Below are 24,744 nucleotides of genomic sequence, written 5' to 3'. Positions count from 1 at the left end.
TGGTTGTGGGGATTGCGGTCGGGGGGGAGGGATGGTGCGGCGGTGCTCACAGTGGCAGTTGAGACGCAGACGCTGACGAGCAGGTTGAGTACCATGAGTGATTACCACCAGTAATGCCAAGCCGACTCTGGGGAGGCAAAGGCAAACGTCAACCATTGACGACGTCGTATTCTGGAGATGGTTTTCCTTTTTCTTTCAGGTTCAGCCCAGACAGACAGACAGAAAGAGACTGAGGCAGGAGCGGAGGAATGGTGGGGTTACGTACCTGCCTACGCGAGGTGAGGTGCCTGACTTCCAGGCATTTTATTTCATTCAACTCCTCAGGACTCTCCACCACACCTTGACCTTGATGAGACTCACTAATCCCTCTTGGAAGCCGACCCCAAGACTTGTGTGCTTTTTGCTCCTTCAATCAACAGCAGCACGACAATGGATCTGTTGATTCGAGACTTGAGATAGAACCCTTGTGGGCGACCCCGGATAAATCCTTGTCCTCCCACCCATCACGCCTCTTCCCCCTCTCTTTATCTTACTCCAGCAGCCACCACGTCCTTGCCCAGGCTTCTCGACCAGCTCTTGGCGGCTGGGCCAGATGCAGTTCACTTTCTTGGGTCATCTTGGTCTGGGGTGGGCGTTTCAATCCTTCCGGGTATGGGCGGACACGGCCGGGGAAAATCTCCAGCTGCCACCTGGTTGGACAGACTCGAGGCTGTCGTCGCTCAAGGCCATCTCAAGGCCACGCTCAAGCCCTGCAACAACTGATTGCCTGATCCTGGAATATCCGGGGCATTGGGGCTTGGTATCGTCAACAGCGCCTCCCCCTCCTCAAGCTGGTCCCGGCTCCACGCGAGCATCAGGGCCATTGGCACACGGACACACACACAATGTGCGATCCCGCACGATATCGACGTTGACACGACGTACGACACGGCACGACGACACCAGGTCCAAGGGTCCGGGCATTGAAGAATCAGACCAAACTCTGGGGATCCGGGGTTGCCATGTGTTGACTTGTGCGGCGATGTACACGCCACCACGCTCCAAAATCTAACAATTTCCAGCACGACAAGACGGGCATAACGGCGCCCGCAATCCACATCACGCCGCCCTCGTGGCATCAGAGACGTGACAAGCAAAGAGGCAAGCGGTTGTTACGGTGCCCGCGCTAGACCCCAACGACATCGTACGGACCCTGTCATAAATCAACTTTGACCCAGAGGGACATGACAGTCTGCGTGCGTTACGCTGTCAAAGAGGAAAGGCAAGACATGTCCTCTTTGGTCGTGTTTGGAGCCTGCCCTTCTCCAAACATTACCCCGATGTCCAGGGAGGTACCCACTCGCTAAAAAAGACTCGCCGTCCCTCATCTTCATGATGATCCTCGTTCACCTGGCCTGGAGAGCCTCCCCTCCCCACAGTCACCCAAAGCCTCATGAGCCAGTCTAACCAGCGGCTTTGAATCTTGACAGATCTCACTCGCTTGTCAGCGATGGCGAGATGGATGTCATGAACGGGCCCGGGCCTCTGCCTCAAGGACGCAAAGACCTGCCGTCCCCAGCTTCCGTCCCAGCTCGATTCGTCTCCGATCCTGGTTGCGGGCTCCGTGGCCAGGGTGGCTTTTCTTCGCAGGCCTTCCCCCCACAGTTTGTCATTGTAGTGTGGAGCGGCCAATCACCGACCCGGCTTGGAGACCTGAATCGAGTCAGCAGCCCCGTTGAGCTAGGGGGCGTGCCGGAAAGGTTGGCGCATCACGAGGCGCCGCAAACGCAGGACTGCGGGCTGTGGGGACAATACACGCAGCGTTTTGCAGCAATATTCTTTCCTTTTCTCGTCATTCATCTCATTCCGCGCTACCGTTACGGTGCGGTGCGGTGTGGTGCCCAATGCCGTTTCATTCTTGCACCGTCCCTGCAGCCCCTGTCAAAGTCAGTCGTTCCATCGGCATTGGAAGACGTCAAGTCAATGTCGACATCTCATCCACAACACGCCGGTCTTCTGTGGATGTGGAGGTGGATACCACACAGTGACATGGGTTCTCACGGTTCGTGGGCGGAGTGCCGTGGTCCATGCCAAGTTCCTCCCAGGTCCCGCTCTGAGAGCTAATATTGCTCCCATAGGCTGCCCTTTTCCTGGTCGATTTCATCAAAGCGTCCCCCTTCTCTCCACTTGGATGGAGCTCTGTCTTGATGATGATTCTTTCATTTTTGAAGGCGAACAACCACAAAGTCAAAGTGATGTGACGCAAAAGTTGCAATGCGAGGATTCATGGCGCCTGTCCATTAGTCCGGTGCAGCCTTCACGGGCAAGGGGAAATCTTGGGTTGCAGGATTTGGAGCTGGGCCAATCATCAAGAAAGATCGAAGAAAGCGTCTAAATTCTGGACCAATAGCGGAGATTAGTCGGCAATGTTCGGCTACTCAGTCAACGAAGCCAAAAAGACACAAATCCTTGGTGGGCGGCCAACATTTCGACTCTGGCGAATCACGAGGCCATGAAATCTCTGTCGCCAGCGCCGAGACCCCATTTCCACTTACAAGCACTGGCGTAAACACCATCCCAACGTCTGGGGGGCGTGAGGTTTTGCAAAGAGGCAACGCTGTTCTGGTTCTGTCCAACGGTGCATGTCTCGACGGGACGCCCCGGGTTGGGCAGAACCTTAAGGGGCTTTGAAATGCGTTTGGTTGTCGACGATTGGACCAGCCTCTGCTCAGGGATTGCTTCGCATTCACTGTCCAAGAATGCCTCTTTTCATCCCGGGCTTATCTAATCCCTACTGCAACAGCTGGCTGGAAACTCTCATGGATGCCAGGATTTGGTGTATCAACCTTGAGCCAATGATGGCTGCCTGCGTGTATCTGGGGAGTCGGACATGATGTGCGAGATGAAGCAGGCACGGCGTGCATTGCCTCCAAATTTGGCACCTTCCATGTTGGCCGGCTGGCTGCCCTGGTTGACGGCGGCTGATGAAATGGAAGGACACACACACACGCAAAGCGAAAATTCCCTCTTCCCCACATCAGCTCCTCTTCACGATCCATCCATCTCACTCTACCCACGCCGCATATTTTTGCCTACTGTGTCGCCATCGCAGTGCAGCTCAGCGCAGTACATTGCCTCCGTCATCATAATAAGGTGACGCACCCCTCCTTCTCCTTTTGTCTGTTGCTACGCATCGCCGCCCCCTAATCCCCATTCCGCGGCCGGGTTCTGATCGAAGCCAAGGCCTCCGTTAGCTGGGCGGCCAGCTTCACCGCGCCGGGGATCGATCATGTGGAGGGGTGTTGGAAGTCTTGGTGGGTATTTCTCCCCGTCACCGCTTCAAAACTCGATGGAGCGAGCAAGGTGAGCATCCCAAAGAGGAATGAGCTAACATAGGTGAGACGGCTCGAGAAACAAGAAAACCTTCGCGAAAGGGATTCAAACACGATGCTTGGATGCAAGTCAATCACCGAGCCCGGCTCCAGCAAGCTGCCAGCCCAGCCTCAGCGGAGCCTAGACCGCAGTGGGGCCGGGTCCCCGGTGCCTCCGGTCCTCTCCCTGATGGACACACTACGGGATGCTGGGAGACGCTGGAACCCAGAGATCTGCCCCCCATCGGCCACATACCGAGCCCGCCGGAAACCACTGAAGGCCGCTGGGGGCTGGGCGGGGCGGATACTGACGTCCGACTGGGCTCTGCCCGGGCGTGGCTTGGGCCAAGGTGAGAGCCCCTTGGGCGGATGGACATCAAAGTCCAAGTAAAGCGGGTCCCGAGGCCTTTTCACCTTCCATACAGGCTCTCCTGCTTTTTCTCCATGGGGTGCGAGTGGATCGCGAGCTTCTCATGCAGTCTCGTGCCGGGCCAGGGCCTTGGACATGCAGGACTAGCCCAGACGTGACCGGGCCTGACAATTGAGCTCTTTCTTTCTGGACGGACCGGCTTTGGTCGGTGAGCATCGGTCTGGCTTAAGCGAGCTCCAGAGGCCCTCAGAGGCGTGCAAGGCTGCTGCCGCTGCAACTCCCTGATAGTTCTTGGGCGCGCCAAAAGCCGTCATAGTGTTCTAAATTGGAAAATTCTGATTGACGTCTATGCCGGCTTCCTGTCGGCAGGCGACTCTCAGCCGCGACTCTGTGCTACTTATGTACGACGCTCTCGATGCTTCCGCCATGCAGCTGCGAAGTCCCTGGGGAAGTTGGAGGAGGGGTGGCTGATCTCCCGTCAGTGGGCGTGCCACGACGGACTGACGTCCTACTTCTGCCTCCGAATGAACCATTCCGAGATTGACTGTTCCGTAGCTTCTTTTCATTGCAGCTCACCTCCGATCTGCGTACACACCAACGGACAAATTCGCGATGAAAGTACGCCAATATCAAAGCACAGATACTAGGTACACGCAGTGGGATTGAAGGCCGGAGCAACTGGATGCGCAGGGGGCTTCCCGGTATCGTACTCGACTCGGGGTTCACTTGAGCCATGTCATGATGCTTCAGGAAATATTCAGGAAATCGGGATTCGGTCTTCTGTCTTCAATTTCGACATCCACAATCCGGAATGGACGGAACATCGAGATGTGAATGAAACCGTGTCCAGAGTCGATGTCAATCTCCACTATGGGGATTTCTCAGGCAGGCTCATGGGTCCCAGCCCAAGATCAGGAACAGGCGGAGCTGTCCAAAGCGTGAGGTGGAATCTTGAAGTCAGCGTCATGTCATGCGCAGGTCCATCCATCCATGATGGAATTTTCAAACGGTGGTCCGGCCAGTTTTCGCAATCCGACCCAATCGCCGATATTCAAGGGTCATGTTTTCCATGCTTACCTACTTGGCGGCAAAGAACTCGGCTCTTGTCGTAATGTCGCTCGTCTCGCTGTTGCATGCCATGGAGACCAAAGGGAGGCACAGGAGGCACAGGGCATGACAGACAGACAGACAGACAGACAGACAGGAGGGCGCTATGCTGATATGACACCTTGAGCAATGCAACCACGAGCCTCGACGCCACCGTGCGCCCATCCACACATCCAGTCTGCATCCCAAGAAACGTCACGGTCCAATCCCTTTGCTGCCGGTCTCTTGCCCTCCCGCGCCCTCCGGCGTCGAGCGCCGAAAACTGGGGCCCGGGCCCGAACGGGCTCCACTAGAGCCAACCCCATGCATACCCCATGCCCGAGGGAGCCATCATCACAAACCCCCAAGGCCGCCGTCGCCGCCGCTCAGATGCCGTGTAAGAAACGGCATCCAACAAGCAGAGATTCAACTTGACTACCCTTGCTCGGTTCAAACATCCTCCACCCACCCTCGCCGCCGCCCAATGGCAGAGCCCTCGTTTGCCTTGACCAGAATATGTCTCATCCTCTCCCGCAGCCACGCGCCAATGCTGGCGCAGATTCGCTAGCTGCCGCCCCCGATGCACCCAACAGAAACCCCTGCTCGGCGTTGACCTCCCCCATCCCCGAGCTTCCAGGCGAGCTTCCGCTCGGCTACCGACGCACCGAGAAGGCCCATCTACCAACTCCCGCCCATCCTACCACCTGGGAGAAATCAAAAACCATTGACCCCCAACCACCACCCTCGCTTGTGCTTGTGCGTCCATCTGGATGTCCGTCCATTGAGATCGAGATCCTCCGTTCTTGGGCCCCCGATCCCGCGTGGGAGTCCCGAGTCTCGGGGCTCACATGCCAAACTCTTGAAACCACCATTATCAAGGAGATCCCCATATCACCACCCAAACCTGGACATCACGCCAGCTTCGCCGTCCTCGCCAGCTTCCCTGTCTCATCCCGGACATTAATGTGCGGAGGGGGATACTCACATGTTGTGATCCCTTCGCTAATCAGTCAGCTGTCCACCATCACTGGTCAAGCTTCCATGGACCTGTCACACACTCAATCCTCCCAAATCCTCAATCTGGCTCGTGGGACTCTAGCTTCGATACGACTACAATGAGGAAACCAGCATAACACTCGTCGACATACTCCCTTCATTGAAGTCAGTGAAGATGGATACTTGTTCATATCATTACCACCGCCGTCCGAGTCAAAGAAGGTAGGAGACCGCCTGTTCCTAGGTTAAAGATGTCACTCAGATCACCTCACCAAGTCCTCTCGCCGATCAACATGGACAAGTAGGGAAATGCGACACTATCATGACCGGCAACAAGGCGACACACACTGAGATAATACCGGAACGCCAACTTGCCAGCCAGGGCTTGTTGCAGCCAACCCTTGGTGAGGATTGGTGACGCCAATCACTACCTTTCTCTTACCTTCAGATGGTTCGACATCAGGGTAGGTATGCAGTTGACTCTAGACCATTAGCCCACGAGGATCACTGCATTACAGAACGCCCATGCATCTATCTACCCATGGCTTGCCAGCTGTCCCTGGAGCAGCAACTATCACGACAATGGCAAGCACGACATGCACCACGTCACCAGGGACATCTCAACATCTTCAAGCCTCAGCCTAAAGACGAGTTTCAACAACTTATCAATCACGAACAAGGCACGTTCAACATGTAACGGTGAATCCAACTCCTATTCAACAACAATCTCATCTACCAGTATGTACGCTCTCTTCCCACGTCTTGTTTTGGTCCGCCTCTATCCTGTCAGGCCCATGCCAGAGGAAAACAAAGATTAAATAGCCGTTAACGCATCAAGCAGATTATGAAAACGCAAAAACGCCCATCACTGGGGCCGCTCAACAGAATCCTCATGGCCACCGTCCAGAGCGTGTGGCATGACATGAGTAGGTATCAAGTTCACTGGCAAGGCAAACGAGAGTCCAGCCCCAGTGAATCCATGACACGGAAGTCCGGTCAAGGGCCATGGGTCGTGGTCAGCTCAAAACGCCCAAGTTTCAAAATCTCCGCAAGTGCGATCTCGACGACGAGCACTTCACAGTCGAGAAACACACCCGTTCAATCCAAACATCCTGCAAATCATACACAAGTGTGCACAAACAAGCTGGGACACGATCCATCTACAGATGGGTCTTGGCATCAGCGAAGCAGAGGGGGTCATAGATGTGCTTCTTGATGTAGGTGGTGAGGGCAACATCACCCCACTCCTCCCACTCGGCCCACTGGGAGTCAGGGAGCTCAGAGACACCACCACGTCGGGCAGCCTTCATCACCTCACGGGCAACGATGACGCTGGCGTCACGGACACGCTCAATGCGGGGGTAGATGAGACCCTTGTGGACCTCCTCAGCAGTCAGGGAACCAGCCAGAGCAGCGGCAGAGGTGTAGATCATCTCGTCAGTGACGCGAGAGGCCTTGGCCAGGATGGCACCGAGACCGATACCGGGGAACACGTAAACGTTGTTACCCTGGTTGGGGTAGTAGGTGGTGGGGTGAGACTCGTCACCGAACTTGGCCTTGACGGGGCTGAAGGGAGAGCCAGAGGCGAAGAGGACAGTGCCCTCAGTCCACTCAATGGCCTGCTCGAAGGTGCACTCAGCCTTGGTGAGGGGGTTGCTGAGAGGGAAGAGGATGGGGCGGCGGCCAAGACCACCAGCCTCAACGGAGGCCTTAAGGGAGCGGACAATGTCCTCGGTGAAGACACCGAAGGTGGCAGTCAGACCAACAAGAGCGCTGGGCTTGACGTACTCAATGACGTCCTGAAGAGTGCGGTACTGCTGGCCGTCGTTGTCGGTACGGGCAAAGTACTTCTTGTGCTCAGCAAGGCGGTCACCACGGTCCTTGGTGACAAGACCCTTGGTGTCGACAAGCCAGAACTTGTCACGGGCAGCCTCCTCGCTCAGGCCGCGGCGAGTGTAGTACTCGACGAGCTGCTTAGCAACACCGACACCGGCGGAACCGGCACCCATGAAGACCAGGCGCTGCTCCTCCAGGGGAACGCCGGACTGCTCAACGGCACCAATGTAACTGCGTTGCTGTTAGTCCTGATGTCAAGTGATATCGGGCCAAAGAGATTGCTACATACCCAGCCAGGACAACGGCACCAGTTCCCTGGATATCGTCGTTCTATAGGTCTGTTAGTCATCATTTTCTTTTCCTCTTGGTTCTCCATTCCACTTACGAAGCAACGGTACTGGTCGCGGTATCGGTCGAGGTAGCCAAAGGCCTTCTGAGACTCGAAGTCCTCGAACTGCACAACCATGTCGGGGAAGACGTCACGGACAGCCTCCATGAACTCGTCCATGAAAGCCTGCTGCTCCTCGTAGGCGGGGCGCTTCTGTCGCAGACCCAGGTAGAAGGGGTCCTTCAGGTTCTCCTCATTGTTGGTACCGCAGTCGAGGACGATGGGGAGGGTCTTCTGGGGGTGGATACCAGCAGCGCCGGTGTAAAGAGCGAGCTTGCCGATCTACGGCGAAACGTTAGCAGTGTCCTCGAGGTGCACTAGCCAGAGCGAATTCGACTTACCGAGATACCGACACCGTTGATGCCCAGGTCACCGAGACCAAGGATACGAGAACCGTCTGTTACGACGCAAATCTCGGGGTTTTGGCAGGGCCAGTTTCGGAGCATAGTCCGGATGGACTTGCGTTGCTTGATGGAGATGTACAGAGCCTCGGGGCGAGTGTAGATGCTCGAGTACTGGAGGCAGACATCACCAATGGTGGGAGTGTAGACGAGGGGCATGAGGTCGCGGATATTATCGATGAGGAGGCGGTAGAAGAGGTCGGTGTTGGACTCCTTGATGGAGGTGAGGTAGAGGTACTTGTCGATGGGAGTCTGGCGGGTGTGGATCATCTTCATGGCTCGGGCGCACTGGGTCTCGAAGCTCTCCATGGTGTGGGGGAAGAGACCAGTGAGGTTCTTAGAGGCGCGCTCCTCGGGAGTGAAGGCGAGACCTGGAGGGCTTGAGGTCAGCGATGGACATTGGAAGGGCTGATGATGAGGGCGCAAGGTATGGAAGGGACAACGACATGATCCATTGTTGGGTCATGAGCTTGGGAGTGTATGCGATGGTGGGAGCAGAGCTCAACCAAGCTTCGAGTGAAGCTCAGGTGGGAAGCACCATGCAGCAACACCATGGTGATGTTGACAACAAGTGTTGATCAAAGGAACGGAGAAGCTTACCCTTGTTCCAGAGAGGCTCTCGCACAATCTGGTAACCGGCAGCATTCGTCTCATCGATGTACTGGGTAGGCCGGTCCTGCTGGATCTCGGCATAGTGGTCTTGGACGTAGCCACGGTGTTGGTCGAGGGCAGTCATCTTGATCTGTTCTTCAATCTTGGAAAGGTCGACAGAGGACATGGGATTTGAATCTGTAAGTCTTCGCCTAGAAGGGGGACATGGGCCGGTTAGATATAGATGTCGACAGTGGGAGGAGCAGGAGGGAGGGGAGGGGGGAGAAGGGGGGTACACACGATGACGAGGTTGATGAGCGAGAGCGAGGCGTGGCAATGTCAGAGCTGGCGGTGCTATAGGGAGACGACGACGCCATGGACATGGACAGTAACGGATGGGGTGACGGGGACTGGGACGACGGGGAGTAGGATGAATAGGAGAGACGGGGGAGCGGCAGTCGAGGGCGACGATTATTAGTAGTCGCGGTGACAGCAGACGAGCGGGTGAGAGCAGACGATGTCGCGGATCGCAAGGGGCCACTAGCGAGGAAAAGTCGGTTTAAGACGTTTTGGGCGGATCCGGGTCCCGAAGGCGAGGCCACCGTCATGGTCGAGAGCGTCTGGCCCATGCGAGCGAGTTGGAGTCAGTCAGAGAAGAGGGACTCCAGGAGATACCGGAGTATGGGGGAGGGCAGCAGGGGTAAGCTCGGGGGTCGGGGGTCGGGGGTCGGGGGTCGGGGGTGGCTGTTGGTTGGTGCTGGGCAGGGTATGTATGTAGGTAGCTTTGTTGATGCAATGGATGAACGGATTTCAATGCAATGATGCTGTGGATGCCGATTCCGACGCTGGTTGATGTGAGAGTGTGCGCTGCTTGTCGCAAAGATCTGCCTGTAGCTGTCCTGTCTAGTGGAAAAGATGGCGAAAAGAACCGATCAAACTAGAGAGACGGCAACGGACGGACGAGAACAACTTTTTTTGGTCTTACACCCTGTAGGTCGACAGGTAGGCTCTCTGTCCTTCACTCTGGCGCCAACGGAAAAGTCTGCGGGACGACCGAGTGAGCTTAGCACATCCCTGCAACTTTGACTTCTTGGGCGGACGGGCGGAGTAACGTCAGAGGGGAAGGGAAGGAAAGCCAAGGGCGTGCAAGTGCAAGTGCAACATCTCCTCAAGGTGAGTGATCAAAGTGATTGATTGGATTGCATTGGGTTGGGTTTGGGAATTGGGATTGAAGTCGACGGATTGGTGGGACGCCGCCTGTGGGAATGGATGGGGAAACCGCATGGGGGAATTATTTCTTTGGGCATTGGGGCTGAATGGTGAGTGGATGGTGGGGCTGGTGGAGTCGTCCGCGCTTGCCTGGGATGACCGCGTGGGAATGGGACCTGGGAAGGAAGCAGGATGGATGGATGGACAGGGGTTGTTGATTGGGGTTATCGGTGTATCGGGGGCCAGGATATTGAGGTACCCGGGGCATGGGTACATGGGTGGGTACGTACCTGGTAAGTCTGATGGAACGAGACCCCTGCTGCGGAAGCTGCAGGTCGAGCTTCTGCGTTCTTTCCTCTTGGGGCTTGAGGTCACCCGCCGACGGCCTGGGGCAGCTGTACTTTTTTTTGTGTGAGCGAGCAAGAGCCGTTCTGTATGACTCCTCAAGTGGCTTTTTTTCAAGGTGAATCACCTGAAAGATAGCAGAGTCGGGATGATAATGGCGGCGGCAGTGCTGCTGCAAAGTGGCCTGTGGAGAGCGTGTACGTGCGCTGCCTCACAATGCGCTGGGATGTAATATGATGCTGTCGTGTCGTGTCGTTGATCAGCAAATATGTCCACTTTCCTCTGTCCGCACACCGGGAAAAGGCGAAACCATGTGCGTGTCGGTTGACCGAAAGCACGCCAGGACTCAACGGCGCGGCGAAACGGACTGGACTCGACCACCCCCCAGATGTGATGGGATAGGTTGCCTTACCTTCTGGATCAACAGGCAGCTCTTTACAGCCTCGGACGGGATATAACGGTCAAAACGTCCAAAAAGCGCCCCCGGGCGACGGGTAAAAAGGGACGGACGGGCTGCAAAGGGGGGATGGACCGTATGCTGCGGCGAGCGCTGGGCTGGCCTCTCGGAATGGTATGGAATGGCAAGACGGGCTTGTTGACAATGGCCCTTGATGGGGTGATGGTGGGGGTCACGTCACGTTGTCGGGGGACAAGAATCGACGTTTCTGGCCAGAACGGACTCTTTGCTGGGTTGTCGATTTGTCTGTTTGATGTTGAATGATATTGCTGATAGGGCGGGAATGGGGGGCGCAGGCGCGGAGGGAAGGAAAGGCAAGGCAATTTCCAAGGGGAAAAAAAAGACGGACGTTGCGATTCGTCTCAGTAGCTTTGGCTTTAATGGTATGTTTCAAAGCCCTAACATCAGTCATTATCCTACGGTTTTTTTTTCCCTATCTCATTATCGGTCACTCTTTTTGGACCCCCCAGCACCAATGGTTATCTTTCGTTGGGGCTAGGGGTTGGAGTCATGCCGATGGGTGCCGTCTTCAAAGACACAGCACACAGCGAGAACGCAGCTATTCACGGGGGAGACAAAGAAAGTCACGGTGAACGGAGGACGGAAAACGGAGGTCCAGCACAGCAGCAGCCGACCTTCACGGCTCCGACTACGGGGGGTCTACTGCCGCTACCAAGTGGGTAACATGGGGAGCCGACTGGGGGGGTTCCATGCCATGAGATGCTTTGTTGCATGTCGTGTCTTTTTGGAAAATGTCAGACATATTTGAGATTTCCGTTTGACAAGGGGTGGACCAGCGATGCTTTGTAACATGTACGTAGCAGGACAGGAGACGGGGTGACTGGGACCAACAGGGCATTGTGGCTTGGCTGATCAGGATCGATGCCGGTTGGACAGCGATTTCGAGGGATGGTTGATGGGGTTTGAAAGTGGTCTGAAGACGACGTCTTGACGAGATTGGAAGGCCCCCGGAAAACCCAAGAGGTCAAAGCCCCCTTGGAAATCAACTTCGGCCGAAAAGTCCCCGTCGTATTATCATGCATCGTGGTCTTACGCTCAAGGCGTCATCGCAAGTTTTGGACCCTTTCGGATTGGAAATCCCGTTTGATGAAAAGTATTCGGGGCATCAAGTCCCGGTATGAATCCACAGAGAGAACCCGAAGATACCCACTCCGCGTTGCAAGAGCTCCTCCGGCCGACGGCGAACTACTACGTGCCGTTAGCCAAAAGTGTAATTAGATGGGGTCGTCGGGTGAGACTTTTTTTCTTCGCACATTGTGTGATGAATCTGCAAATCTGTGAGAAATCTGTGAGATTTTCATGATCCTCCCTTGCCTGGGCTTCTAGACGCTGGGCTGCCCGGGCTTAGAAATCGGGCACTAACTGGGGGTGGGCGCTCCGCTCACCGGCACCAAATCTGTGGCCGCCGGGCTGCTACACTGAAGGACCTGACCTACGCCCCGTTGAGGGAAAACGTTTACGCAGTCACACGAGCTCGGTAGCGCTTGTTAAGCGCTTCTAGGCCCTGTTAGAAGAGTCCCATGTTGCATTACACGTCGTGTCTCAAACCGCATGCAACTCCGTATTATGCTGGAATCGATTCAAACTCGAGGCTGGCCTCCTGTTGTGTCTCGATAAAGATCTGCACCAGGTCCGATCCAGGTGAGAGAAAGGTCAAGGTCCCAGGTGACGGCGGCGGCGGCTTGACGGCCTCCCACACATAGCACGCATCGAACGCGGGCCAGTCAGAGGGGGCGCTTATGCCTCATTAGGCCAGGCGACATTGGATCCATCCCATCCACGGATGGATCTGTTTGCTCGTGGAGACGCTCTTCTTTTTTTGCTTTGGCCGTGGGGCCGGGACGATGGACGAGTAAACAGAGGCGACCACAGCCGCTGCCCGCCACATGCACTTACAACGGCGATATTACAGGTTGTGTTTTCCCATGCCTCATCTCATCAGCTAATCATCCCAAGGGATAAGAATCTCCTGAGCGGCCGCCTCGCAACACTCTCACCGAGATATTGATAGAGGACAACAGCTCGAGCGATTTGAAATCACATCACCCGAGCCAAGGTTACGGCCCGACCCTTTCAGCCTGGCCTGGTCCCCCTTTGAAAGTTCGCAAAAGGGGGTAGCGGTATCCGTAACAGAAAAGGCGAAATACCAAGAACCATGTTCATCGAACCGTGCAGGACCTGCCAAGCCCTGACCGAGTGTCTGTGTCTGTCCTCTCTCCGGGGGAGGGCGGTCGGTCGGCACGATGGCATCCCTTGCCGGGTCCGGGGTTCGGCGAGTCGTTGCGTCTCCGGTTTACTCGAGACGCTGACTCTTTGAAGGTTCCAAAGGTTCGATGCTACAGAGAGAGAGAGATAGCAACAACGGCTTTGGGCTCCGTACCCTCCGTGATGCAGCTAACATGGAGACAAAAGGGCGGGAGAAAAAGGAATACAGTCACGGTGAGAGCAAAGGCCCCACAGTCTAGGGCTGGGCTGCATGCGCTGCCGTTCCTGTTGCTTGCTTCTGCTGAGATCCAATCCCATCACCATCTCGGCCCCCGCGCGCGCCATTGGCCATGCCTGTCGTTGTCGTCACCCGTTGTTGTTGCGTGTGTGTGTGTGTGTGTGCCAGGTGTGATACGGTCAGCAAGTATACTGTACCAGCCCATGCATTGTGCCTGCAGTGGCTTCTCTCCCGCAAGATTGACCACTGGAGCTTGCTGGGTACGGCTATCTTTAGGCGCGAGGTAGGGAGTACTTGCATACCGAGCCACCGAAGGTGAAATGATAATTGGGGAGGGAAATTGGAACGGGTGTGGTCGTGTGTGTTGCGTGTGTCATGGCTTGCTTCCAGATCCTCAACGTTTGAATACTGATTACCAAACCTGAAGCGGGCATCAACAACTGGTACATGTAGCACTCGAAGCAACCCCAATGCTTTTTTCCCTTGCCCTCAGGTTTAATTGGCATCAGTCATGGTTTTACAGATCAGGTAAATGGTCGCGCATCTCTCTCATCTATTAACCCAGTTGGTGAATAGCATCCGTACCTAACATTTGCAACCTGATACCCAAAAGCATACCTCTTATTTGTCGTTTCCCCGGTGGGAAGGCAGCACACACCGCGGACTGTGAAGGGCTCCACTTTCTTTCCGTCGGACGAAAACTAGGGAATGTCTCCCGACTTCCAGAATCGCCGTGGGGCTTCCGACTTTGCCCGAGCCCGCACACCCCCCGGCCGAGGGACAGCAAGCACGGCGATGCTAGCGCTGCCGCCCGTTTTGCCAGCCCAGCGCTACGGGTCAGGCAGGAGCTGCCCCGGCTTGCAAGCTTCCATCCCGAGGAGAGGTGAGCAAGAGTGGGAGAGAAAGAGAGAAAGACGTCTACTACGTTAGTCTTGCTCCCCCGGAGCTGCAGGAAAGGACAGGGCCATCGCAGGTACAAGCTGTAAGTACTGCGCTAATTTGATGCAATTAGCGAGGTGAGGGCGGGTCGGGGGAGGTACATGTGGATCCCGGAAAGGTGGTTGTGGGTGTGGATCGGTCTGTGTGGGTCCGGCGGGGAAGGCGCGACCAGGGGCTTGCTCGGGTACGCCTAACCTCTAGAGGTTCAAGGTCTCGCGGGTCTCACCACGGAATCTCCAGGATGACCTGACTCCACCGAAAGGGCCGCCGGTCAACCCTGACTGCCTGACCTCTTTTTCACCTCAGCCCGTCCCCACCGGTGGCTACGGGCAATCCTGGCTGGTTTCCACTTGGCTGTCCTGTCCTGTCCTGTCCTGTTGTTGACTTTTTGGTTGTCCCTGTTTGTTGTTCTGTTCTGTTGTCTGATCACGCTGCTAAACTCCATGCCAATAACCTCTAGTTGGCTTCTTGCAGCTCGACACTTGTCCCGATGCTTCCCTCTAGCTCAGGTCAACAGTCCATGACGGTCAGCCATGTCTAGCTCCCCTATTGGAGCCCACACCGTCACCCCGCATTTCGTGCACACCTTGGATCTTGTTGACTCGCCTGGATCGGCCTCTAGCAACTGTCAACAAAAAAAAAAGTCAAGTCCAAATCTAGGGGACCTGTGTGTGGGTGAGACTCGGTGACTCGAACCCCAGCACACAACATGCTTCACATGCACAGGCACACGAGGCAAGCCACGGAGGCATGGGTGAGACCTCTAGAGGCATTGGCATCATCCATTCATTCCGGACGAGCCTCGGCTTTGTCATGTGGTTTTGGGTCGTTTCTGATATCGCATCCATTGCATTGCTACCCTGGACATTTTCGTCTCGATCATGCATCACGAGAATGGCAAGAAACAGCGAGTGAGATAGGACATCTCTCCGCCTCGCCGAGCATGTCACCTCTGCAGTTATCCTTTCAAGTTGTACACGTCGGTATCCCGGTGATTGCACCGATGTGGCGTCCTCATAATACGTAACTGAGCATGATTGGCAACCATTCACACGTTCAAAACAGTCATGCTGCGTAGGCGCTCAACCGAGAGGCTCGCCAAGCTTCAGAACCTCAGGGCAGGCAATCCGACCGACGGCTAAACCAAGCACGTCACCGCGGTAGTTCGTCCACTCCGCTGCCGGCAGCTTCAGGGCCCAGTCTCAGGCAGTTGCTCTACTGCCACTGTCTGCCGCCAGGATCTGGCATGCTCCTTGATGGATCCGATATCCAGTGTGGCTGCACCTACGTAAGCCACTGGTATCCGAGTCTCGCTCGAGGCTCGTCGGAAATTAACCATGCAATCCCACGCCAGAGCTGTGTCTGACTCTTCTGTCAACCCTCTTTGGTGCGCCTGCAGCTTTGTTCAAGACCAGTGGCTGGGAACTTGGGTCGGCTCGGCTCAAGATGCCGACTACCCTTCGACTCAAACCCTGGACCTCGAATCCTCCAGGCCCGGAGGCTAGCTCAGCCGTGGGAGCGTCGTGATGGCCTCACTTACAGCTGGGACTCGGTTCGGTTTGCTTCGGTCCAGTACAGCTCTGCAATCACCGCTCAATGGGCTGCCGCCTCCATCTCCGTGTCTCTCATCATCACTAAGCCGCGTCAACAATTGCTTCTCGGAATAACTTTCCATGCACCTAATCGACAGCGTTGAACAAGCCCTGCGTCTGCTCCCCCTGTCCTCGACCTCACCCATCACATGGGGGTTTCAACCTCGAACCAGCTAGACATACGCCCAATGGTATTCTAGGTACAGCTTCAATCACACACCTCGAATCCATGCCCTGTCCTGCTCCTCCTCCTCCATCTCCAGATCCTCGTCCCTCGATTTTTCCGGTTCCCCGGGCTCCCCTCTCCACACTCGTCTCTAGCCTCCCCCGCCTCACGTGTCTCGACCCTTAAACTTCAGGTCCAAGGCGAGTCAATCGACGCGTGGTGTTGAGATCTACTACTACAATTGGCAATTCCATCCTCCTCCCCGCATTCATCTTATTGTCCTCCCCGAGCCAGAGCCCCTTTGACTTCCCGGACTCTCGCCGAACCCCCGAGGGGCGCCTGAAGAGTCAGAGTCACGGCCATCGTCTCTTTGACCTTCTGCAGCGCCCACTTGACTTCACGGACAAGGACCGAGAGAGGACCGCTGCGGCTGCGGTTCCGTGCTAAACGAGGCCCCAGACAGAGAGAGGATCTGGGGATGGAGAAGCTTGTTTGAGCGAGCCGTTTGTCCTAGCTCCAACCCACCCGCCAGAGGTGGAAAGCATCCGTTCCTCCAGATTTGACTGTGACTCCCCTCCCCACGTTTTGGACCTGAGCCTCGGAACCTGTCCTTGAAGGGCAAAAGTCAAACACAAGAGCTTCAATGGGCAATGACACATGCGCCGATACCGGCAGCCAAGCAGCTCTGACCACAGCTTAAGCTCAAGCAAGCTCATAGCTATGACTGGGGAGCTTGCGCTTGCTTGCACATGGGGTTCAGCTCATCTCATCCTCGGCACGGCATCTGTCGTATACTTGGACCTCCACCATGGCAAATGTGATCGCTTGTGACTGTATCTTTCCTTGTAGAATTACATCTAGACTCCTCCCTATCTCATGAATGAGTGCCAATTACATCATGCATATGCAGTTCGCAGTTCGCGGGTGAACGGGCATTTTCCTCGACGCCCTCACCTCGTTACTTTTTTGTTCCTCTCCATCTGACCTCGAAAAATGAAATGCATGAATACGCCTGGATGTATCGCGGTGTCCCCAGAGCCGCAAGTAGACAGTGGTAAATCCTTCCCATTCTCTACTGCATGATCCCTGTCCTGTTCCTCAACTCACACCCCCTTTTGTCCTTATTTGGTGTCGTCCTTGCCCGCCTCGGTCACCTTCCGGCTGGCCCTCTCGATCTTCTCCATCGCCTTGTCATCCAAGAGGCTCCACCACCGCCGTAGGCCCTCGGCATACTTGACATCATCCGCGGTAAGTTCGACGGGCGGGCCCTTGACCTGCGGCTCCATCTCCACGCCCGCCTTTTCAAACACGGCCCATGCCGAGGCATCCCCCGCCCGGAGCCCAAAGCCCCGGCCCTTCATCGATACCACCTGGAACCGCCGGAGGAGGACCACATCTCCGATGTGGACGGCCGGCATAGCGGCGAGGTGCGGCCGGAAGATGTGGGCCACACAAACCCCGGAGGGAGCCATCGATGGATCGGTGAGATTCAAGGTGAGCATGTAATCCCGGGGCCCGTGTTTCGGTCGGTGTGCCTTCTCCGGCGTTGTTGTCGCTATGGCTAGGATGTCGGTTGTTTTGTTTAGTGAGTGTCTGAGCGACTTGAGCGACAAGTAGTCGGGCATGGTCGTGCGCAGGCTCCTAAGCAGCTGCAGCTTGACTGTGCCGACATTTTCGTCCTCAGCCGCTGTAGCAGCAGACCCTGCAATAGATGGTGACTTGAGCGCTACTGAAGACGCCCCTGGTGTATCTCCTCGAAGCTGTAGGCTTCGAGAGGCTGACCGAGTCTCACGCTTAGGGGTCTCGCGCCTGTGATCCGACATCCGGCGGCTTCGTGTCTGTCGCGTCGAAGGGCTCGTCGCCTTGATGAGGCGAATGCTGGGGTCATCCTCTACCCTCTGACGGGTCACTCTCAGTGATCCTGGCGAGCTGTTTTCTGCGCTCGCAATGCTCTGAGTGTCGGCAGCCTTTCTCTTTCCTCTGCCCTTGCCTTCATCTGCCTGCGCTGATGCCCTCACTAACTGGAGGCTAGGATCATTCTGCTCCGCCCTGCTGCGCGTCACACGAGCCGATCCCGTTGGGCTGCTGTGCTTGGCATGACCGTCCCCATGTGTCGGTGCGGCCGATCCTATGGCCAATAGAATACTGGGGTCAGGCTGTGAGAGGTCGGCATGGTCGGATGATTTGCTTGACCTATGGCGCCGACTGCGCAGGGACTTGGTGACAGGGGCCGCTTCGGGCGCCCGCTGAGCGGTTCGCGATGACGTTTCGTGGAGTTCCTCGGTCTGCACAGTCTGGGGAGACGATTTAGGCACTGAAGCTGTGGGGGAGCATGCGGCAGGGCTTGCAAGCTGAAGGGTGGTGTCTGGTCGAACGGGGGAGTGTTGTAGGATTTCGGCCATGATCTGATCCTCTGGGCCTACATCATCTTCGTCGACCGGCATGTCTTGGTTGGTCGTGGCCGTGGTGATGGTGACGGCCATCTCGACCTCAATTTCCTGCTGTGTCTCCCCAGGAGTGGGAAGATGGGCGTCGTGGTGGTCGTTCGAGATGATGGATGTAGCCTGAGAAAGCAAGGGTGCTTCTCTGTTGGTGTCTTGAGAAGCCTGTGCGTGAGAAAACTGCGTTGGCGGGGGAGACATCTGGCCATGGGTTGCCAGCTGCCCATCGGCTGCCAGCTGCTCATCACTGCCAGCTTCCCCAGCACCCTCACCCTCACCCTCACCGTGGCCCGTTTGGTCTACAGCACCTGTTGGCTGCTGCTGAGCCGCTGCTGTCAGCTCAGAAGAAGCATCCTGCATTGTGGCGTCAGGGGACTCGGCTGGATCCTGGCCTTGAGATTCTCGAGCTTCCACGACTGCTTCTCGATTGTCTGGGGCTGCACCCGTCTTCTCCCCGGCCAGGGCAACCCCCGCTGCGGGAGCGGTTGGCGATTTCGATGGCTCGACGCCATTTTCTGGGGTACCGCGTGGTTCTGCAAACGCTTCTTCCCCAGTCGGGGCCTCGACTGGGGTGACCTTGTCCTTGTCTTCCCCCAATGGTCCCTGTGCGCTCTCCGCAATCGTGCCATCGACTTCTTTGCTGACAACAGTCGTCGTGTCAGCAATCTCCAGAGATACGGCCGTTGTTGGCTCATCGGGCGCCTCATGCGTTTCGTCGACATCCATGGCCTCAGCCTGTTCCTCGGTCGTGGCAGTGACAGGGTGAGCCTCGTCCGAATCGTTCATGCCAGTGGTTTTGTTTTCCGCCTTGTCTTTCGATTCCTCAGCCAAGACGGGCGCATCGTCCATCTCCACGTCAGTCGATATTTCATTCTCCGGAGCCGCTTCGGGTTCTCCAACTTGTCCAGCCTGCGACCCTTGCGCTGGCATAGATTGCGGAGATTGAATCGCCGGAGCCTGATGCGCAGATTCCGCATCTGGGATCTCCTTATCAGGAGGCGCACTGTCATGGTCTTGATCTTTTCTTGCGTCTGTTGCTTCAAGATGTGACGGTTCGGTGTCGACTTCCATCTCACCGGTAGAAGGCTCAGCAGAACCTCGGGCATTGTCTGGTTCCTTTGGTTTGCTGGGGGTAGTGGCTTCTACCTCGTCAACCTGATTTGCCTCATCCAAATCCGCGCGTGGTGACTTTTCTGCTGGAAGCTCTGGCTTTGACTCTGACTCTGGCTGAGCGACCGACTCTCCCGCCACCTCCACTTCGGGCTTTTCCTCCTTGGATTTCTCTTCTGGTGGGTTTTCTGGCTCCTCTGCTCGTTCGGATTTTGGCTCTGGTTCAAGTTCTGGCTTCGGTGCTGAATTTGACTCTGGCTGCTCCTTTTGTTCGGGCCCGGACTCTTGTGTGAGCTCTGGTTTCTGTTTGGGCTCCGATTTTGACTCTGCCTTAGGTTCTCGTTCGAATTCCTGCTCTGGTTCCTTGTCCTGGTCCTGGTCCTGGTCCTGGTTTGACTGATCCTTATCTTCGTCTTCGTCTTCAGAATCAGAGAGCAAGCTGATGAAAACAGGCTCTGTGGGAGGGGCAAATCGACCAGGAGGACCAGCTCTTGCGTTGCCGTCTTCTTCCTCTCCCTCGTCTCCCTCCTCCTCATCGTAGGAGCCTTCCTCTCCCGAGTAATATTCGCCTTCTGCATCACCATCACTGCCTTCGTACTCCTGGCCCTCTCCTTCGAAGCCTTCTTCGTACATTTCCTCCTCATATTCATCGGGCTCTTCATCCAATTCCCGCTCTTCCTGTCCATCGAGTTCCTCATCCTCATCTGCTTCATCTTCCTCGGGGTTCATGATCTGTGCCTCTACGTCGTTGTTGTTTAGGCCTTCTTCTTCAGAGGATTGGACATCGTCATCGTCATCATGTGCGCGGTCGTAGTTCCGTAGATCGTAATCGTCGCCAGGTTCATCGCCTCCATCTCGGTAATGCTCTGCCTCACTCGAGGGTTCCTCTAGTGCCGGTTCTGGTGAGGCTTCCGCAGCAGCGTCCTCGGCTAGATCCTCCCCTGAAGGTGAGAAGGGCCCGGGACTTGCTTCTCTGCTGGGCGATGAACTCAAGATTTCAACTGGATTGTCTACATCGCTTCTAGCGATTGCAGTAGAGAACGGCCCAGCTGAGACTTCAGGCGCCCACGCAGTCTGTGGCGATCGCGAGGGGGCGTCGAATACGGGATGCAGAGTCGACGCCGAATCAAAAGAAACTTGATGCTCTGTAGGCTGAGGGCTGATGTGCGATTCGCGCGCGGAAAGACTTGGATGAGAAACAGTGCTTTCAGGGGGGAGATGAGTGGCATCCAGGAATTCTGCTGGATAGTCCTCCGCCCTCGCGCCGCGACTAGGAGATTCTGGTGCTGCATCTTGGTTGTGGTCTGCAGGGAAAAGGCCTGGCGCAGACGGGAAGAGCACGGTTTGAGGCGCGAAGCCGAATGTGAGCCTAGTATCGATGTGGTTTGGCGAGTGACCGAGTAGATCGGGATGCGCCTCGGGATGGAGATGTTGATGGCCCTCGGCGTCTCCTTGAAATTGCAAGGAGTGTCCCAATAGCGCATTATCTGTCTCGATTGGCTTTGTTCTCGGGAGTGGTGTTGGAGTCGCCTGCGGAAAGCCAAAGGTAGGTCGCGACTCGGCCAAAACTTGGACACTAGCCATAGGCGTGAAGTCGACGTCTACTGTCTGACATCCCTGATCAATCATGGACGGCCGTGGCGGCGTGGGCATTGGCGTATCTTCAACTGTGCCATTCTGACCAAGAGAACCGTTCGTATGGGGCGCGTCGTCTGCTTCCTGGGAAGCTTCATCGGGTTCAGGACTGGGAGACTGGCTGGTATATCTCCAAGCATTGGCGGGCAGACTGAATCTCGAGCGTTTCTTGGACTTGGCCTTTTTAGTGATTTCCTCATCGAAAATGTCCAAGCCCCCCTCAAATAATCCTCCGTATGAAACTCGAGCTCGCTTGAGAAAGGCGGGAGACGAGAACTCTTCTGGTTCTCGCTCAGAGGCATTTCGCTTGGCTGGGAGAGAGATGTTCGGGGATCGTGGTGAGGGTATCGCAAAATCGGTGTTGGATATGGTGATGTCAACAGGCGCAACGCTATCGGTCTGGCCGTTGGTGGCTTCGGGCTCCGTGGCTGGCGTGTCGATGTCGATGACTTCCTCCTGCTCTGAATCAGGCCTGCGGATGCTTAGGATCAGGCGATTGTTGAATTCGAGTTGCCATTCGAGAGTGCTGCCAGCAACCTGCGTCTGCGTCTCGTTCCTCTCCCATTTGACTCCTTCCAAGCTTAAGCGGATCTCGTCGCCACCTCCTAGAGAAGCATCCGAAATAGCCTTTGCTGAAGCGCCATGGAATCGAATGCGCACCTGTCCCTTTTCGCGTCGAAGTCGAAAGTCGCGCTCGGCTAGTAGAAATGCGATTGATTTGTTGAGAACGCTGAAAGGCCATGTAATGGTGATGGTACCGTCAACAACTCGTCTATTCTGATCAGAAACCTCGGGGTTCAGCTCGGCGATGGCGGTGAGTTGTCCATCGCGAAGGATCTCTGCCGGGGGTTGGTTGTCGGTCATGTTGGCTGAATCGCAAAGTCGATCGCGTCGGTGGGGAGCCGTGAGGTCATGGAAGAGGAGAGTATCGTTCTATCTCAGATCATGAGGTTTCGCCTGAGATACGAAGCTAGTACAAGCCCTCAGTATCGATGGCACATGGCGAAGCAGTTGTTTGCAGTCTCGCGATGCGTGTCTTTGTTGTTGATGATTGTTCGGTTGGTTGCGGTCACAAGTAAAGCCTAGGCAAGCTCCCAGCACAAAGAAGGTGGAATGAAGCTAAGCTCCCGTGGGGACTGTCCCAAAGTGGAAGGCGGTGGGAGCGGCACTAACATTTTTTTACATCTCAAAACCACCTTATCTTGGCGCATTGACAGACCCGACCACTAACAATCGGCTTCGTTCCGTTCGGCGCCGCTTGAGAGCCGGGGCAACTCTGCTTACCATATCAATGGAAGGCGACCTTGAGTCACGTAGGTTAGTTGCCGGCGTGGGCGAGCCGGAGCGAGTAAAGAGGCACCCACGCACAGCAAAGCACGATGTCGAAATAGTTCCACTCCCCACTCGACGTGTTTTTGGTTTGGTGCGTGAAGGAGGGCAATCATCGTCGGACGATTTCTCATCTTCCATATATAGACGGAGGCGAATTGATCTTGTCAACACTACCTCGACAAGCAAGAGCCGCTACCAACAGGACGCTGTGATCTGGTCTGTGTCTGTTAACAGCTGCTGCAACCATGGGCTCCTACCCTCCGGCGTCGTTCGACGTCCGCAAGATCGCCATCATTGGCGCTGGTCCGGCTGGCCTGTCGGCTGCCAAATACCTCACGGCGCAGGGGTCCTTTGACCAGATTGTCGTCTTTGAGCAGCAGGACCAGGTCGGTGGCATCTGGAACTACAGCGGCCTCGCTCCAGGAACTTGTCCGGCTCCCCAGGAGGACCCCTTCTGTCCTCCCAGTGAGCCTATACGCTGGTGCGAGGGCGCCGCACCCATCTTCACCTCGCCCATGTACGAGCAGCTTCACGCCAATCTCCCCAATTCTGTGATGAGATTTTCCTGCCAGGCCTTCCCCGACGATGCCAGGCTGTTTCCTGAACGGACCATGATCCAGGACTACCTGCTCAAGTACGCTGAGGACGTCAGGCCCCTGATTCGCTTCTGTCAGCGGATCAACCGGGTGACTTTGAAGCCGCAGGAGAATGGTCGAGACAGCTGGGAGGTTGAGGCGCAGTCGACAGTCGACGGCAACCTCACTGTTGCAGAGTTTGACGCTGTCGTCGTCGCCAACGGCCACTACACGATCCCCTTCATCCCAAACATGAAGAACCTCGCCGAGTTCAACGAGGCATATCCTGGCGTCATCACCCACTCGAAGCAGTACCGCACTCCTCATCCCTTCAACGACGAAAAGGTCATTGTCGTTGGAAACGGCCCCTCCGGCCTGGACATTGCTCTGCAGATCAACCAGCAGTGTAGGAAGCCAGCCATCTTATCTGTGCGGCATCCTACTGCCCCGGACAGGCTAGCCCATTCAGGCTGCGAAGAAGCGGCTGAGATTGACGAGTTTTTGATCGAGGAGAAGGGGGTCCGCTTCAAGGATGGCCGGGTCGAGAAGGACGTTGACGCCATCGTCTTTTGCACTGGCTTTCTTTACGGCTTCCCCTTCCTTCCAGACCTAAACCGCAAGCTCGTCACTACAGGACGAGGTGTTCACGGGTTGTACAAGCATGTATTTCACATCCAGCATCCTACTCTCGTTTTCCCTGGCCTCAACATGAAGGCAGCCCCGTGGCCGCTCTGTGAGAGCCAAGCAGCACTCTTCTCGGCGGTGTGGTCCAACAACCTCAACCTGCCTAGTAAAGATGCCATGGAAGCGTGGAGCCAGGCGCTAGAGCAGGAGGAGGAGGGGGATGCATTGCATGTGTTTGGTCCCGATGGGGACGGTCACTATATCAATGAGCTGCATGACTGGGTCATGACAGCCCAGCGGCTGGGCAAGGAACCTCCGCGGTGGGATGATGAGCACATGTGGCAGCGCAGCGTCTTCCTCGAGGCCAAGGCACGCTTCGAGCAGCTGGGCTGCACAGCGCAGACGCTCGAGGAGATTGGATTTCACTACCAGCCGAGGCCGTAGCCGTGGCAGGGCAAAGGAAACGAAACGGCTCGCAAGCAACGGAGAAGCCGAGAGAGAGAGAGGAAAAGATCCGATAGACTATTTCGCCATTTGTTAAGGCCAAGACGTTTTGCGTTTTACGATATAAGATCCGCTTCTCCAACCTATCCATCCTCGTTGTGCGCCTTCATTGAAGGGCGCAGACAACAAACAAGATGCATCTGCGAGCAGTGGTTGGCCCATCCCGCTCTACGCCCGATAACCCCCCCGGGGGAAAAGAACCAATTTATGGGGGAGTGCGAATGGTGCAGCGAAGCGATGTTGTGATGGTGGATAAGAATGACGGGGGTTGCTGTTGGATTTGTAATGGTTGGCGCGATGCCGCCATCGGGGGATACGATTAACAAGAGCATC

At 56.0% G+C, this 24,744-nt stretch overlaps 3 protein-coding genes across 3 annotated transcripts; 1 reads left to right on the top strand and 2 right to left on the bottom strand.

Annotated features, from left to right (window-relative positions):
• Nucleotides 1-6,962: 6,962 nt before the first annotated feature.
• On the bottom strand, nt 6,963-9,647 carry NCS57_01129300 (uncharacterized protein; the record flags this gene model as incomplete). Its single annotated transcript, XM_053061013.1, has 6 exons — nt 6,963-7,869; nt 7,928-7,968; nt 8,024-8,308; nt 8,368-8,798; nt 9,028-9,230; nt 9,319-9,647. 6 exons carry the CDS (start codon nt 9,645-9,647, stop codon nt 6,963-6,965), a joined length of 2,196 nt encoding a protein of 731 aa, XP_052909399.1.
• Nucleotides 9,648-17,311: 7,664 nt separating this feature from the next.
• Nucleotides 17,312-22,240, bottom strand: NCS57_01129200 (Telo-bind domain-containing protein; the record flags this gene model as incomplete). Its single annotated transcript, XM_053061012.1, has 1 exon — nt 17,312-22,240. The coding sequence occupies one exon, from the start codon at nt 22,238-22,240 to the stop codon at nt 17,312-17,314; it is 4,929 nt and encodes a 1,642-aa protein (XP_052909398.1).
• Nucleotides 22,241-22,953: 713 nt separating this feature from the next.
• NCS57_01129100 (uncharacterized protein) lies at nt 22,954-24,351 on the top strand (the record flags this gene model as incomplete). The annotated part of the gene is made up of 1 exon (XM_053061011.1): nt 22,954-24,351. The coding sequence occupies one exon, from the start codon at nt 22,954-22,956 to the stop codon at nt 24,349-24,351; it is 1,398 nt and encodes a 465-aa protein (XP_052909397.1).
• Nucleotides 24,352-24,744: the final 393 nt, after the last annotated feature.

Source organism: Fusarium keratoplasticum, chromosome 9 (genome assembly GCF_025433545.1).
Source record: "Fusarium keratoplasticum isolate Fu6.1 chromosome 9, whole genome shotgun sequence".
Classification (NCBI taxonomy): Eukaryota; Fungi; Ascomycota; class Sordariomycetes; order Hypocreales; family Nectriaceae; genus Fusarium; species Fusarium keratoplasticum.
Note: the sequence above shows the minus strand (reverse complement) of the source record. Positions and strands in the feature narration are given on the sequence as shown.